At 41.0% G+C, this 12,834-nt stretch overlaps 1 protein-coding gene across 1 annotated transcript in view; it reads left to right on the top strand.

Annotated features, from left to right (window-relative positions):
- LOC135195793 (ral GTPase-activating protein subunit beta-like) overlaps window positions 1-12,834 on the top strand; it is an 80,608-nt gene that overhangs the window by 58,486 nt on the left and 9,288 nt on the right. Inside the window, exons 21-23 of the mRNA XM_064222270.1 lie at window positions 8,708-8,863; window positions 10,738-10,859; window positions 11,167-11,299. Of these exons, the coding sequence (XP_064078340.1) occupies window positions 8,708-8,863; window positions 10,738-10,859; window positions 11,167-11,299 (411 nt within the window). The remainder of the gene's footprint in view (window positions 1-8,707; window positions 8,864-10,737; window positions 10,860-11,166; window positions 11,300-12,834) is intronic.

Consider the following 12,834-nt stretch of genomic DNA (forward strand, 5'->3'; position numbering starts at 1 on the left):
CTCCTCCTTCTCCTCGTTCACTTTTTCCATGCTCTAAGACGCCGAAGTCGTCGGCTTTTTTGAAGATGAGGCCGACGATTTCTATGAAGAGAGCTCTTCAGTCGCTGGATAGCTGGATGCTAACCAAGAAGGAGCTAGTCAGAACGGTGTTTTGCATGCCTCCCGCTAGACTTACGGGCAAGAGAGGTATTTGGTACCAGACTGGGGAGAATATGGGGCTCACTCTCCCAGCTTCGGCTGAAGCTGACTTTTCCAGTCTGGTAGATGCATCCAGGAGACATAGCCTTCATACTGCGAAGATAACTTGGGGTCTTTCAGAGTTGGATCATCTCCTCAAGGGACTTTTTCACATTTTAGAAGTCTTCAACTTCCTAGATTGGTCCCTTGGGGTGATGTCCAAGAAGGCTCATGCCTCGGAAGGACTTGATCCGGACGTACTCCTTGCAATTTTGTCCTGTATTGACAAGGCGGTACAGGATGGCTCAGGGGAAGTTTCTTCCTTATTTGGAGCAGGTCTCTTGAAGAAGAGATCTGTTTTTAGTGCTTTCTTGACAAAAGCGGTATCCCATTCGCAAAGGGCAGCCTTGTTATTCGCTCCCAGGTCTGACTTTCTGTTCCCTTCGCAGTTGGTGAGGGACATTTCCCGTTCTCTGACGGAGAAAGCAACACAGGATCTTCTCCTGCAATCATCCAGGAAGAAGAGACCAGTGATGGTGGGAGACAAGAAAGGTGTTTCTACGCCTGTTCGGCCCTTTCGAGGAGGCCCTCCCGCTAGAGTTACCGCTAAAAGAAAAGCGACTGAGAAGAGAGGTAGAGCCTCTTTCCGTCCCTTTAAAAGGGGAAAGTGAAGTGGCGCTCCTCCAAACACCAGTAGGTGCCAGGCTCCGGGGATTTGCGGAAGCCTGGACTCTCATAGATACAGACGCTTGGTCTATGTCTGTTCTACAGAAGGGATACCTCATTCCTTTCCTGGACAATCCTCCCCTGACGTCAACTCCGCGGGAATTGTCCGCCAATTACAAGGACCCTGTGTTGAAAGATACTCTTCAACAAATGGTGGATCAGATGTGGGACAAGAGAGCTATAGAGCTAGTGCTGGATCAAAGCTCCCCAGGGTTTTACAATCGTCTTTTCTTGGTTGTGAAAGCCTCTGGGCTGGAGACCAGTTCTGGATGTCAGCGCTCTGAACAAGTTTGTTCAGAAACAGAAGTTCTCCATGGAGACCTCTGCATCAGTCCTTGCGGCTCTTCGCCAAGGGGATTGGATGGTGTCTCTGGATCTCCAGGATGCCTATTTTCACGTCCCGATCCATCCTTCGTCGAAGAAGTACCTCTGTTTCATGACGGGGGGAAGGATCTTCCAATTCAGAGCCTTGTGTTTCGGCCTGTCTACGGCGCCTCAGGTTTTCACGAGCCTTATGAAAAATGTGGCGAGATGGCTTCACCTGAAAGGAATCAGTATATCTCTATACCTAGACGACTGGCTCATCAGAGCAAAGTCAGAGAAACAGTGTTTGGAGGACCTGACTGTGACACTAAACCTGATAAAGACCTTAGGATTACTCGTGAATCTCGAGAAGTCCCAACTGATCCCCAGCCAGAACTTGGTCTATCTGGGGATTCGGATGGATTCTCTGGGTTTTCGAGTATTTCCTTCTCAAGAGAGACTAACGAGAGGTTTAGAGAAAGTCTCTCTCTTCCTAAGGAAGGAACGTACTTTGGCGAGGGAATGGTTGAGCCTATTAGGGACTCTTTCCTCGCTCGAACAGTTCTTTCCTCTAGGAAGACTTCATCTCCGTCCGCTTCAGTTCTTCCTCAGAAGATCGTGGAACATGAAGACGGGGCTTCTCTCGGACAGTTTTCCCATTCCAGTTCTGATGAAAAGCCATTTAGAATGGTGGTTACTCCCACTGAAGGAAAACAAGGGTACTTCTCTAGAAACACAGAACCCGAACCTTGTATTGTTTTCCGACGCGTCGGAAAAAGGTTGGGGAGCAACCTTGGGAAAGAGAGAGGTGTCAGGCACTTGGAATGCTCTTCAAGTGTCCTGGCACATAAACTGCAAAGAGCTGTTGGCCGTACACCTAGCCCTAAAGAGCTTCGAACCTTTAGTGAGGAACAAGATAGTCCAAGTGAATGCGGACAATACAACCGCCCTTGCATACATTCGAAAGCAAGGAGGTACTCACTCGTATGCCCTTTACGAGCTCGCAAGGGACCTGCTGTTGTGGACATCTCAAAGGAACATCTCTCTTTTGACGAGGTTTGTTCAAGGAGTAAGGAACATGAGAGCAGACAGGCTGAGCAGGAGGAACCAGGTCCTTCATACCGAATGGACCCTCCACTCAGAAGTTGTCGGAATCTCTGGTCTCTTTGGGGACTCCTCATGTCGACCTTTTTGCCACGTTCCTCTCAAAGAGACTGGAAGTCTTTTGTTCAGTAGTGAGACCCCAGAGCTCTAATAGTAGACGCCTTCCTGCTAGATTGGTCTCATGTAGACGTTTACGCATTTCCCCCATTCAAGATTCTGGGGCAAGTGCTCAGGAAGTTTGTGACTTCAAAGGGGACAAAAATGACCCTGATAGCCCCCTTTTGGCCAGCTCAAGAGTGGTTTCCAGAGGTGCTGGAGTGGATGGTAGACTTCCCCAGATCCCTTCCACAAAGGAAGGATCTTCTCAGACAACCACACTTCAAGAGGTTTCATCAAAACCTCCCTGCTCTCGCTCTGACTGCCTTTCGACTATCGAAAGACTTGTCAGAGCGAGAGGCTTTTCTAACAAAGCAGCAAGCTCGATCGCTAGAGCCCGGAGAACTTCCACTATCCGTGTTTACCAATCGAAGTGGGAAGTTTTTAGAAGATGGTTTAAGTCGAAGAAGTTTTCCTCCTCCAGTACCTCTGTAACAGAAATCGCTGATTTTCTGTTATTTTTGAGAGAAGAATCGCGTCTCTCCGTAGCCACGATAAAGGGCTATAGGAGTATGCTTTCGGCCGTCTTTAGGAATAGAGGCCTAGATTTGGGAAACGATAAAGATCTACATGATCTGATTAGATCTTTTGAGACCAAGAAGTCTAAGATTACTTCTCCCCCTAACTGGAATCTCGACGTGGTACTTAAGTTCTTGTCCTCAGCGAGATTTGAACCCCTGCATTTGGCCTCGTTTCGCGACATAACGAGAAAATGTTTGTTTCTTTTGTCACTGGCGACGGCAAAAAGAGTTAGTGAGCTGCACGCCCTAAGTGATAAAGTGGGTTTCAATATAGATTCAGCCATCTGTTCCTTCAAAGAATTATTCTTGGCGAAGAATGAAAATCCTTCGAATCCCTGGCCGAGAAACTTCGAAGTAAAAGGCTTATCGGGTCTCGTCGGCAGGGAACCGGAGAGGTCTCTTTGCCCAGTAAAGGCTTTAAAGTTTTACATACAGAAGAAGAAACAGTTGGGAGGTTCTAGACAAGGTCTCTGGTGCTCGGTGAAGGATCCATCAAGACCTATGTCTAAGAATGCTTTAGCCTTTTTTGTCAGGAACGTCATTACGGACGCTCATAAGGCTTGCACGGATGATTCTTTCAAACTCCTGAGAGTAAGAGCTCATGAAGTGAGAGCAGTGGCTACGTCTCTCTCTTTTCAGAGAAATATGTCACTAAAGAATATCTTGGAAGCGACATATTGGAGATGTAATTCTGTGTTTGCTTCTCACTATTTGAAGGACGTTCGTGTGACCTATGAAAAATGTTTTTCTTTAGGTCCTTTCGTGTCTGCGGGCACAATCCTGGGTAGGAGCTAAACACCAATCCTTAATTACTACATAAGTCTAATAGATATGTTCTAGACTTTCTGCTGAACAAGTGCAGATGCCGCACAGGCGGCCAGTCACTTTCGTTCAGTAAGGAACTCTTGTGATATCTTTTATTAGATGAGTATCATAAAATTTTTTTTTTTGGAAAATTATTGTGTGCGTGTGCAATTTGGTTTGAGTTTTGGTTGTTGCGAAGAGTTTGGGGATAACTCGGAGCAATTTTTAATACTAACATGGTGGTTAGGATCAGGTGGTCGGGATTGGTTGTGTGCTCCTTAATAAGGTGTGTTGTCATATAAGTGGATCAGCACCCATTGACAAAGTCCTTTCAGGCTCTGCCGAGTAAGTGGATAAGACCCCTTCAGCAGACCCAGAAGAATTCTTGGCCATAGATCACATATCTCGCTAAAGTTTCTTGAGGTGATGCAGACTACGGGGCAAACACCCACGAAGTCTACCACCTATCAGGTAGGAACCAAGGTTTTATTTATACTTACAACATATGTTGTTTACCTGTCTATTCCAGAAGTAGCTGTCTCTTACCCTCCACCGAAGGGTGCCAATCAGCTATGTATATATCTGACAGGTAAGTTGATTGTATGAAAATGATATTGTTATAATACAATAAAGTTTCATACATACTTACCTGGCAGATATATACATAGCTAAGACTCCGTCGTCCCCGACAGAAATTCAAATTTCGCGCCACTCGCTACAGGTAGGTCAGGTGATCTACCGGCCTGCCCTGGGCGGCAGGACTAGGAACCATTCCCGTTTTCTACTCATATATTTTCTCTTCCCCCTGTCTCCTTGCGGGGAGGCTGGGTGGGCCCTAATCGTATATATCTGCCAGGTAAGTATGTATGAAACTTTATTGTATTATAACAATATCATTTTTCAGGATCTAAAGCCATCTTTCATAGGCATAGAAACATTTTCCCTCATGGTAAAAGGATATGTCATAGATATTTATATATGGGTGCAAAATGTCACTGTGACAGTCAACTGATCAGATGTATATAGTTAAGTGTGTAATATGATAGCACAAGAAACTTATAGTAGTATTATGCAATCATCCAAGTATGCAGACAGTAATGAAGGTTGTGGTTAATTTAATTGATTTTAAGTTCCAGAGGTTCAAACCAAATGTCCCTTATCCTCTTCAACACCTTATCACTTTACAAGGTGGGTACATGCTGCCACAAGGTATGCTTAAATTAAACTAGCCCGCTGTTGCAAGGATAGTGTAATTCATATGTTTTCAACACTGTGTGGTCTGTTAGCTCAGAGCAGTGAAATGGCATTATGGGGTTGAGCCTCTTGGCAAACAGATCATCTGGAGTTAGTTTCAAGAAACCTGTTTTCAGTGTTGAGCTCTATCCCTCAGTTAGCAGACTTTTAAATGACTTTTGCAGTCAAGGATGCAGGTCTGCTGTTTTAATGTTCAGATTGGCTCAGTAATTTTGCCAGGTTACTTCCATATTTTCTAAAGGACAAAACAAAGAAGATGAGTTATCAGTGTGGAATCATTCTGTGAAGTAATGGTTTATCCTTTGCTTCTGATTTTGTGGCAGAAACAACTTTCTTGTAAAAAGTATAGTAAAACTCACATTTGCCATTTTATCAGTTTCCTATACTTCTAACAAGAGATCTTTACCAAACTAGAGACATTCAGTTTTACTTGAAGTATGGTTTCCTTTAGTCTCTCTTTCTATCACCATGTCAGACCCATAAGCAAATACGTAACAAAGAACACAATCTCCTACTTGCTCAAGCAGCGTAACATTAGGACCTATAGTAATGTTACAGAGGACAAAACAAGATAACTTGTCTTTTAAATGCAATTTAGTAGTCAGTTTAGTTTAAAATTAGGAATTTGTAAATGCTAGTTAAACATTTTTATTATTTTTGTTGAAGAGATAGTGTTCACAATAGTCTAATACCTTTTTAGTTGGGTCCAGTATAGTTGTGGGGCAGGTTTTACCATTAAGAGAGGATGTAAGGGATTCTTCATATTCCCTCTCTTACTCTCTTCTCTTCCCTTCCCTATGTCATCCAGATAAAATAGGTTGTCTTGGGTATAAGTATCTGTGTTTACCATTTCCGGCTTGTGATCCCCGGATGATGGAACCTTTTCACATGTGTTGGAGTGCTTCTTGACCATAGTTTACCCCTGGACTGTGTATGTATATTCGCTAAGACCTCAGTCCTAGGGAATATACATAGAGAAGAAAGTCTCGCTTCCTCTTTCATATTCTCTCCAAGTAGAGAGCCTCTATTGCAAACAAACCTGTTTTGATTTTAATTCAATTCATCTAAAGTTCTTGTGGACAAACTGAGGGCAGTTTCTTCCCACTGGGTAGATCTTGCATCCCCTGGTCTGACGGGAAACTGTGGAGGCCATAGGGCAGACCGACTATGATCCTATTTGCCACCTCAAGGAACCTTCAAAGCTTCAGGAAGCTTGTCAGTACGAGGTTTTTTTTTTGCAAGACTTATTTCATAAACTATTTTGGTTGCAGATGCTATTCCTCTAGCACTGTCTGCCAGACAAAGTGGGCCGTTTTTGAAGCTGGGATTGCAGTCTGCACTCCTTTTCTTCTGAGACTTATATGGCCCATTTTTGGAACACCCCTTCTGTACCTGAGATCATCTACAATCTTTCATACTCCATCAGAAAGGGGTATCGAACTATGCTTATAACTAAGTGTTTAAGCACAGTGGCCTAGCTTTTGATGACCTTATATTGTCTTAGACACGTCCAAGTGAGGAAGGAATCCAGTCTCCTGGAACCTGGATGTGTTCTGAATGACTGTCAAGTCCCTTATTTTTGACCCCTGCATTCCTCTTCTCTACAACCTTACATGGATGACACCCCTCCTGAGTGGCCTCTGGCTTCGACTAGAACACACTAGTGAGATCAAAGCCATTGTTTAGAGGAGGTCTTTTCTCAGAAAGACTTATTTTTTCTTTGTTTACCCTGGGATTTTTAGCTAATAACGAGGACCATTCCAGCTCTAGATCCGTTCTTTCTCCCCTAGGAAATTAATGGACATCATTGGCTCTGAAAATGAGAGAACCCTCTTTCCAGCTATAGCTTTCAGGTTTTACCTGAACAGGATCGGACTAAGGTCACATCCTAATAGGGCTTGTTTTTGAATGCTCAAGGAGAACATTTTGCCTTCTTTTAAATGAAAGCCAAGGACATCAGAGCAGCCTCTTCCTCCTTAGCTCTCAGGCTCATTTGTCTTTTATTTCCATTCTACATAGTTCTAGTGGAAGTATATTTGTCTCCCGTGTCTTGTTTTCCTGTCAAGTGATTCTGATCTAGTTCACCTGATGCTCAGTTTGCCAGGCAACAGGTAGTCTGGTGTCAGCTACTGTCTGATGCCAGCTATAGAGCTTCCAGAGCCAGGAGCGTCTAGCTTGTCTAGTGCCCAGCTCGCCTGGCAGCCTGCTCGTTTGGCACTGATCACAGTCTGGCAACAGCTCTTGCTCTGAGCCCCTGCTAGCTCCCATGAGTGCCTGCCAGCCCAGAGTCCTTAGCTTGACTGGCAGCCAGTGCTTCTTGCTCCAGCTACAGCCTGACACCAGATTGTTCTCCGAGTGTTCAAAGTGCTCTCCAGCTATGTTGGAGAATAGGGAGGTCTCTGTCCAATTGGAGTTTTCAGAGGACCATCATGTACATATGGTGATATTGCCAGAACCGTTTCATCCACTGATTAGAACGTACACGTATTGCCCTCATGGACTTTTGAGACACTCAGAATTAGGAGAGCAGTTTGCCTACTTTTAAGTGGAGTTGAAAACATCAGAGTAGCCTCTCCCTCTTTAGCTTGCATATATTTTATGCCCCGTACATCCATTCTGCCTTTGACCTACTGGGAATGTAATCAGTCTTTGTTTCTCACTAATTTTAATGGAAGTTAAAACAGTGTTGAAATCTTCCAGTGCCTGGAGACCTTTTCTAGTAACTGGCATGGTAGCACAGAAGGAAGCTTAGGATTTTTTCACTCTGTCTCTTCACCTTGTAATAAGGTATCAAGTTTTTGCAGAGCCAGGGGGTACAATGTACCTGAAGCACCCACCACTCTCTGTGGATGGGTTGTGGTTTTATCTCAGTGTAAGTGACGATGTTGGCTGGTGGTTTTTATTTTAGTGCTGCGCCCAGGGCAAGGGCAGGCACCTGTCATGCTTTTCTAGCCATTGGAGTACTTCCTTCGCTGCAAAGTTCCCACTAAGGAGGAGGCGACCCATAGCTATACTGCCACGCCACTACATGTTAAGATGAGCACCAACCAGAGGCAGTATCCAACCCAATAGCTCTCTTAACTGATATGTAACTCTTTTTAATGATGGCAGTTTTTCTATTGGAAATTTATTATTTATTTTAATGTTTTGGAGTAGAATATGTCCATTTATCCCACCTCCTATCAGTGTGGGGAATCAGCTAAGTTACTTATATAAAAAGGAAATTTTTATGATAAAATAAGTTTTATATTTAGCAAGTAATTACTGAATTGGAGCCCATCCTCCTCCCTGCTGGTGGACATAAGACATGAACAGAATGAGGTTATCTGCTAAGTTGTTCCTAATATTTCCGCTAGTGGGCGGAACTAGTCACCTACACAGACGTTTGAAGTGTGACTCATGAATCTTGAATTTAAGCTGCCATACAAGTGGAACTAATAGCTAAGTAGTTACTTAGTAAGTTTTATAAAACTTTGTTTTATTGTAAAAATGTAATTTTTCCAAATAGACTGCAGTATATATCAGCTCACTTTGCAAAGAGAAAGTAGATTCATGTGTTAGAAGTAAGGTTGAGGTGCAAGACTACTTTCAATTCATAGGTAGAACAGTGACCCATTAATTCATAGAGCAATAACTGTCATGAAAATTTCCTGTTTCCCTAGCTCCATTTGATGCAAATCATGGGGGGAGTGTATTCAGCGGTCGCACACATGTCCTATATTGGTCAGATGCTCTTAGCGAGATGGCTTTTGTTGTGCCATCACCAGCCCCCTCACAGCCAAACAGTCAACCTCCAGCCTCAAATTCTGTTAATATGGGTATGTATTATTTTGATATCTCTTTTATTTTGTTATGTTCATTAAAACTGACATGATTGTACTTGTACAGTATGTATGTAGTAAACATTTTAATATTTCTGTACATTTATTAAAGGAATAGAGAGGACATTTTTAGGTTTTTGCAAACTCCAACTCTGTATTATGGTCAATTCCTTACAGATTTCCTTTTATACAGTTGATAAAGAATAGATATCACAGGAGACTAATTCTGCTAAGTTTTCTTCTTCTTGTTATCATTCCATTAGACCCAGAAAGATATGCCTTGATTCCAAAATAATGGTTCAAACTTGCATTTTATTCTATGAAATTATTCACCCATAGGGTAACTACATGGTGCTATTTAAAAGTATAGCAAACATTTGGCCACTATCATGTTGTGTGATAGCTTTCCTCATATACTGGACCTCTTCTGTTGCAACTTTTTTAATTTGGTTTTTGACTTTTCCTTTATCACTTTAGTTTCATTTCACTTGAAAGTGGAAAGTGACCTTTATTTTTTATATATATTATTCTGAACCCATTTTGCTGCCATATGTTTTTATTGTTTGTTAATGCAATTGTCAATGCATTTTGTAGAGGTAATCCATATATGAAGTAGTACTGTTTTTGTATTAAAGAACCTAATGTGTTGCTCAGTTAACGACCATGTATGTTGCCATAAAGTTTATACCCTTAGACACATCTTGTGTATTTTTATAGTATGTGGCTGTTGGAGATGACTCATGAGAAAATGTGAAGTTTGCCTCCTTTGGATCATAATACTCTCGATCATGATTCTCTCGTAGTTGCAGTCAAATCTTGTTTTTTAGAAGTTAACCTCTGGATTTATGCCTGATTCTATGTACAGCACAGCGAAGGGTTAGTGATACAATCTGACAAAAGGAAATTCAAAGGTTATTGCACAGTTGTGAGTCATTGAGATCACCATCAGTAAGAAAAAAGATCCTATGTATCTGTGATGGAAAGTGGGACATACTGTATTGACATTTGCTGCCACCTTTCAGATCTCTTCTTATTACTTTTACACCTTTTTCATTAGACCTTTATGAATGGTTTAACAATTTGTAACTTCTCTTTTGTCTGTTATTATCACTATACTAGTGGAGTTGCTGTACAAGTTTCACCTTTTGAGCTTTATTGCAGGGACACATGTTGAGAGCCACTTCATGATAGGACTCCTATAATGTTTGATACATCAAAGATTGTTACATGGAAGTAGTGTTCAAGGGTATATGTATTTTATAGTTGGCATACTTAAATTATCTTGTACTGTTGTCAGTTACTGTACAATTTTCATTCTAGATAAGGATCATTTGAGCTGTGGTCTTTGCAGTCCATATAATTGTAGTGGGGCTTCTTTATATACAAAAAATTCCCTATTCTTTCTCTCAGATTACTAATATTTTGAAGAATGAGAACTATTACGTGCATGGTTTGCTAGCTATTATAGATTTGTTCTCATACAAACTGCTACTAGTAAATTGTTTCAACATTCAACCAAAGTGGATTGTTAAGAATATATATTGCTTAGTTTTTAAAACAGTATATCGGTTGAAAACTGTTTGTAAGATTGTGTTTGAATTAATTCATTTTCATTTGGTCTTCCCACCTATCTGTCCAAGTTCTTTTAATTTTTCTTTCCATTGTTTTTAATTTTTACATGTGAACGGATCCTTTAGATAAACCTGATGGGACCTTGGAAATGTCTGTGTTAAATAGGTACTGATAGATGTTTTTTTTTAATAGGTAATAGTATGTTGCATTTTCTTGTGGAATAGTTGTTGTAACTTTTAAGCATTACCAAAGCCTTAATTTATAGAAATTTCTCAAATTTTATCCCAATTATTTAACAGGTCTTGTGCTAGAGAGATGTGACGGTTCAGGAGGAGGTTCTGGCAGTGAAAGATCAGATTCCTTACATTCATATGACGTAGAGGTTGATCAAGGTTCATCATTATCTTCCCATACTTCTCAGGTTGTAATTGGCTTTATCTCTTTTTTAGTAGAATCCTCTTGTGTGCTGCATATATGAAAATAGTTGCCATTGCATGAATTTTGGCCTTCCAACATAAAACCTTTAGTCATTCATGTTTTTGACATGTTTTCTATCAGGTCTCCTCTTCATTTGTTATGTAAATTAAGCAGAAAAGCAGTAAAATTTAAAATATTAAACATTTGAAGCTTTCTAAATAATTAGAACTTGTTTTCAACTCCATTGAGTGTGGTAATGTTAATTGTCATTAATAGTAGTTATGAATATAACAGAAGCACTTTCATTTCAGATGTCCTTCGGTCATGGTAATGAAAATCGTAATCGCAAATTTGGTCGTCAAACTAGTGCCATGTCTTGCGGTGACCATAAAGTCTACATCGTATGGCTAGAAAGTTTTGAAGATAGTTACACTTTCCCAGCAAGTAAGTTTGACACACACAAAAATTCCTTATTTGGCATTTATTATTGGTGAAATAAATTTTTTTAGTAGATTTCAGAAAATATTAAATCTCAGTATTTTGATTGTTAAAAAAAATTCAGATTGTTTGGACATTATACGTTTAGTTATTTTGTTTGATTACATACAAAACACTTTTAATTGTTATTTTTAGGGAGTGGGTGATTTTTGTGGTTGTAATGTTTATAGTGATGGCAAAAATATTTTTGATATACAGTGGACCCCCCCAGTATTTGCAGGGGATGTGTACCAGACCCCCCCCCCCCCGCAAATAGCGAGAATCCACGAATACTTAGAACCCCTACAAAAACACTTAAAACTGCCAATTTCGTTAGTTCAAACTCAAGAAAACCTGCTTATACCTGGTGTTTTTAATAGTTTCATCACAAAAAGCATTTTAATCATGAAATTGATATTAAAATTCAGTAATTTAAGGATATTTATCATAGAAAAATATTGCGAATACTTGAATTTTCCATGAATAATGGGTATATAAGGTCCATAGAGGAGAAATCCGTGAATACGTGAGTCTGTGAATACCGAGTCCGTGAATAAGGGGTCGACTTTAATTCTGTTAAACTTTATCAATGAAACATATTAGGAACTAGTAGGATCAATGAAGTGGTTTCACTGTTCTTCTGTGGAATGTTGTAGGATGTCCCTACGACCATAGATTTATTTCTTTCTGCCATTTACCTTTCAGTTACGTATTCCCCTTTGGTCCCCCCTCATTTTGGGACCACCTTGACGTGGTGAGGGGGCTCTCGAACCTCAGGAATCTCTTCCCAGGTTCGAACCCAAGAGTCCCATATGACATTATATATTTTCGAGTGGACTTGTGTGGACTTTTCCATTTTTTGCCAAAGTTTTTGAAAGCAAATAAATGAGGAAAACAAATTCATAAGGCTTAACGTGGAGTTGAATCCGAAGCTAAATAGTGAGAACTGTGGTAGATCCATCATCTACCCGACAATGTTCGGACCTGTTTTTCAGGCGGAACTGTTCTGTGGAGCTGGACCACGGATTCCGGGGGGGGCCTGGTTCTAGGAATAGAACTCTCGGCATTCTATCCAGTTTGCCCATAATGTGGTTGGGATGGGGATAATTGTATTAACATAATACTCTTAGTCCTAGCAAGCGGGTCCTGCTTACACTTGGGCCATACTAATCATGTTGTGCCGTCCCCTTTTGGGGTGGGGTGGGGATGCGGACATTTGGGAGTCCTTTCTCACTTGTGCCTTTGGCGGAAGATTTGGCTTCGCGAAGGGCCAATGATATCTTTTCAAGAATTTTTTTTTTTTTTTTTTTTTTTTTTTTTTTTTTTTGTTTTTTTTTTTTTTTTTTTTTGTAAAAACTCAAAATTTATGAACTGTGAAATAAATGATTTGAGTACCCCTGGGCCCCATGATGGAGGAACTGCGGCACAGTTGATGACCGTTGGCGCGTCACTCCCGAGTTTCCTAGGTGCTGCCACGGGTGGTGAAAGTACTATAGGAGATG

The sequence above is a fragment of the Macrobrachium nipponense genome, chromosome 16 (genome assembly GCF_015104395.2).
Source record: "Macrobrachium nipponense isolate FS-2020 chromosome 16, ASM1510439v2, whole genome shotgun sequence".
NCBI lineage: Eukaryota > Metazoa > Arthropoda > Malacostraca > Decapoda > Palaemonidae > Macrobrachium > Macrobrachium nipponense.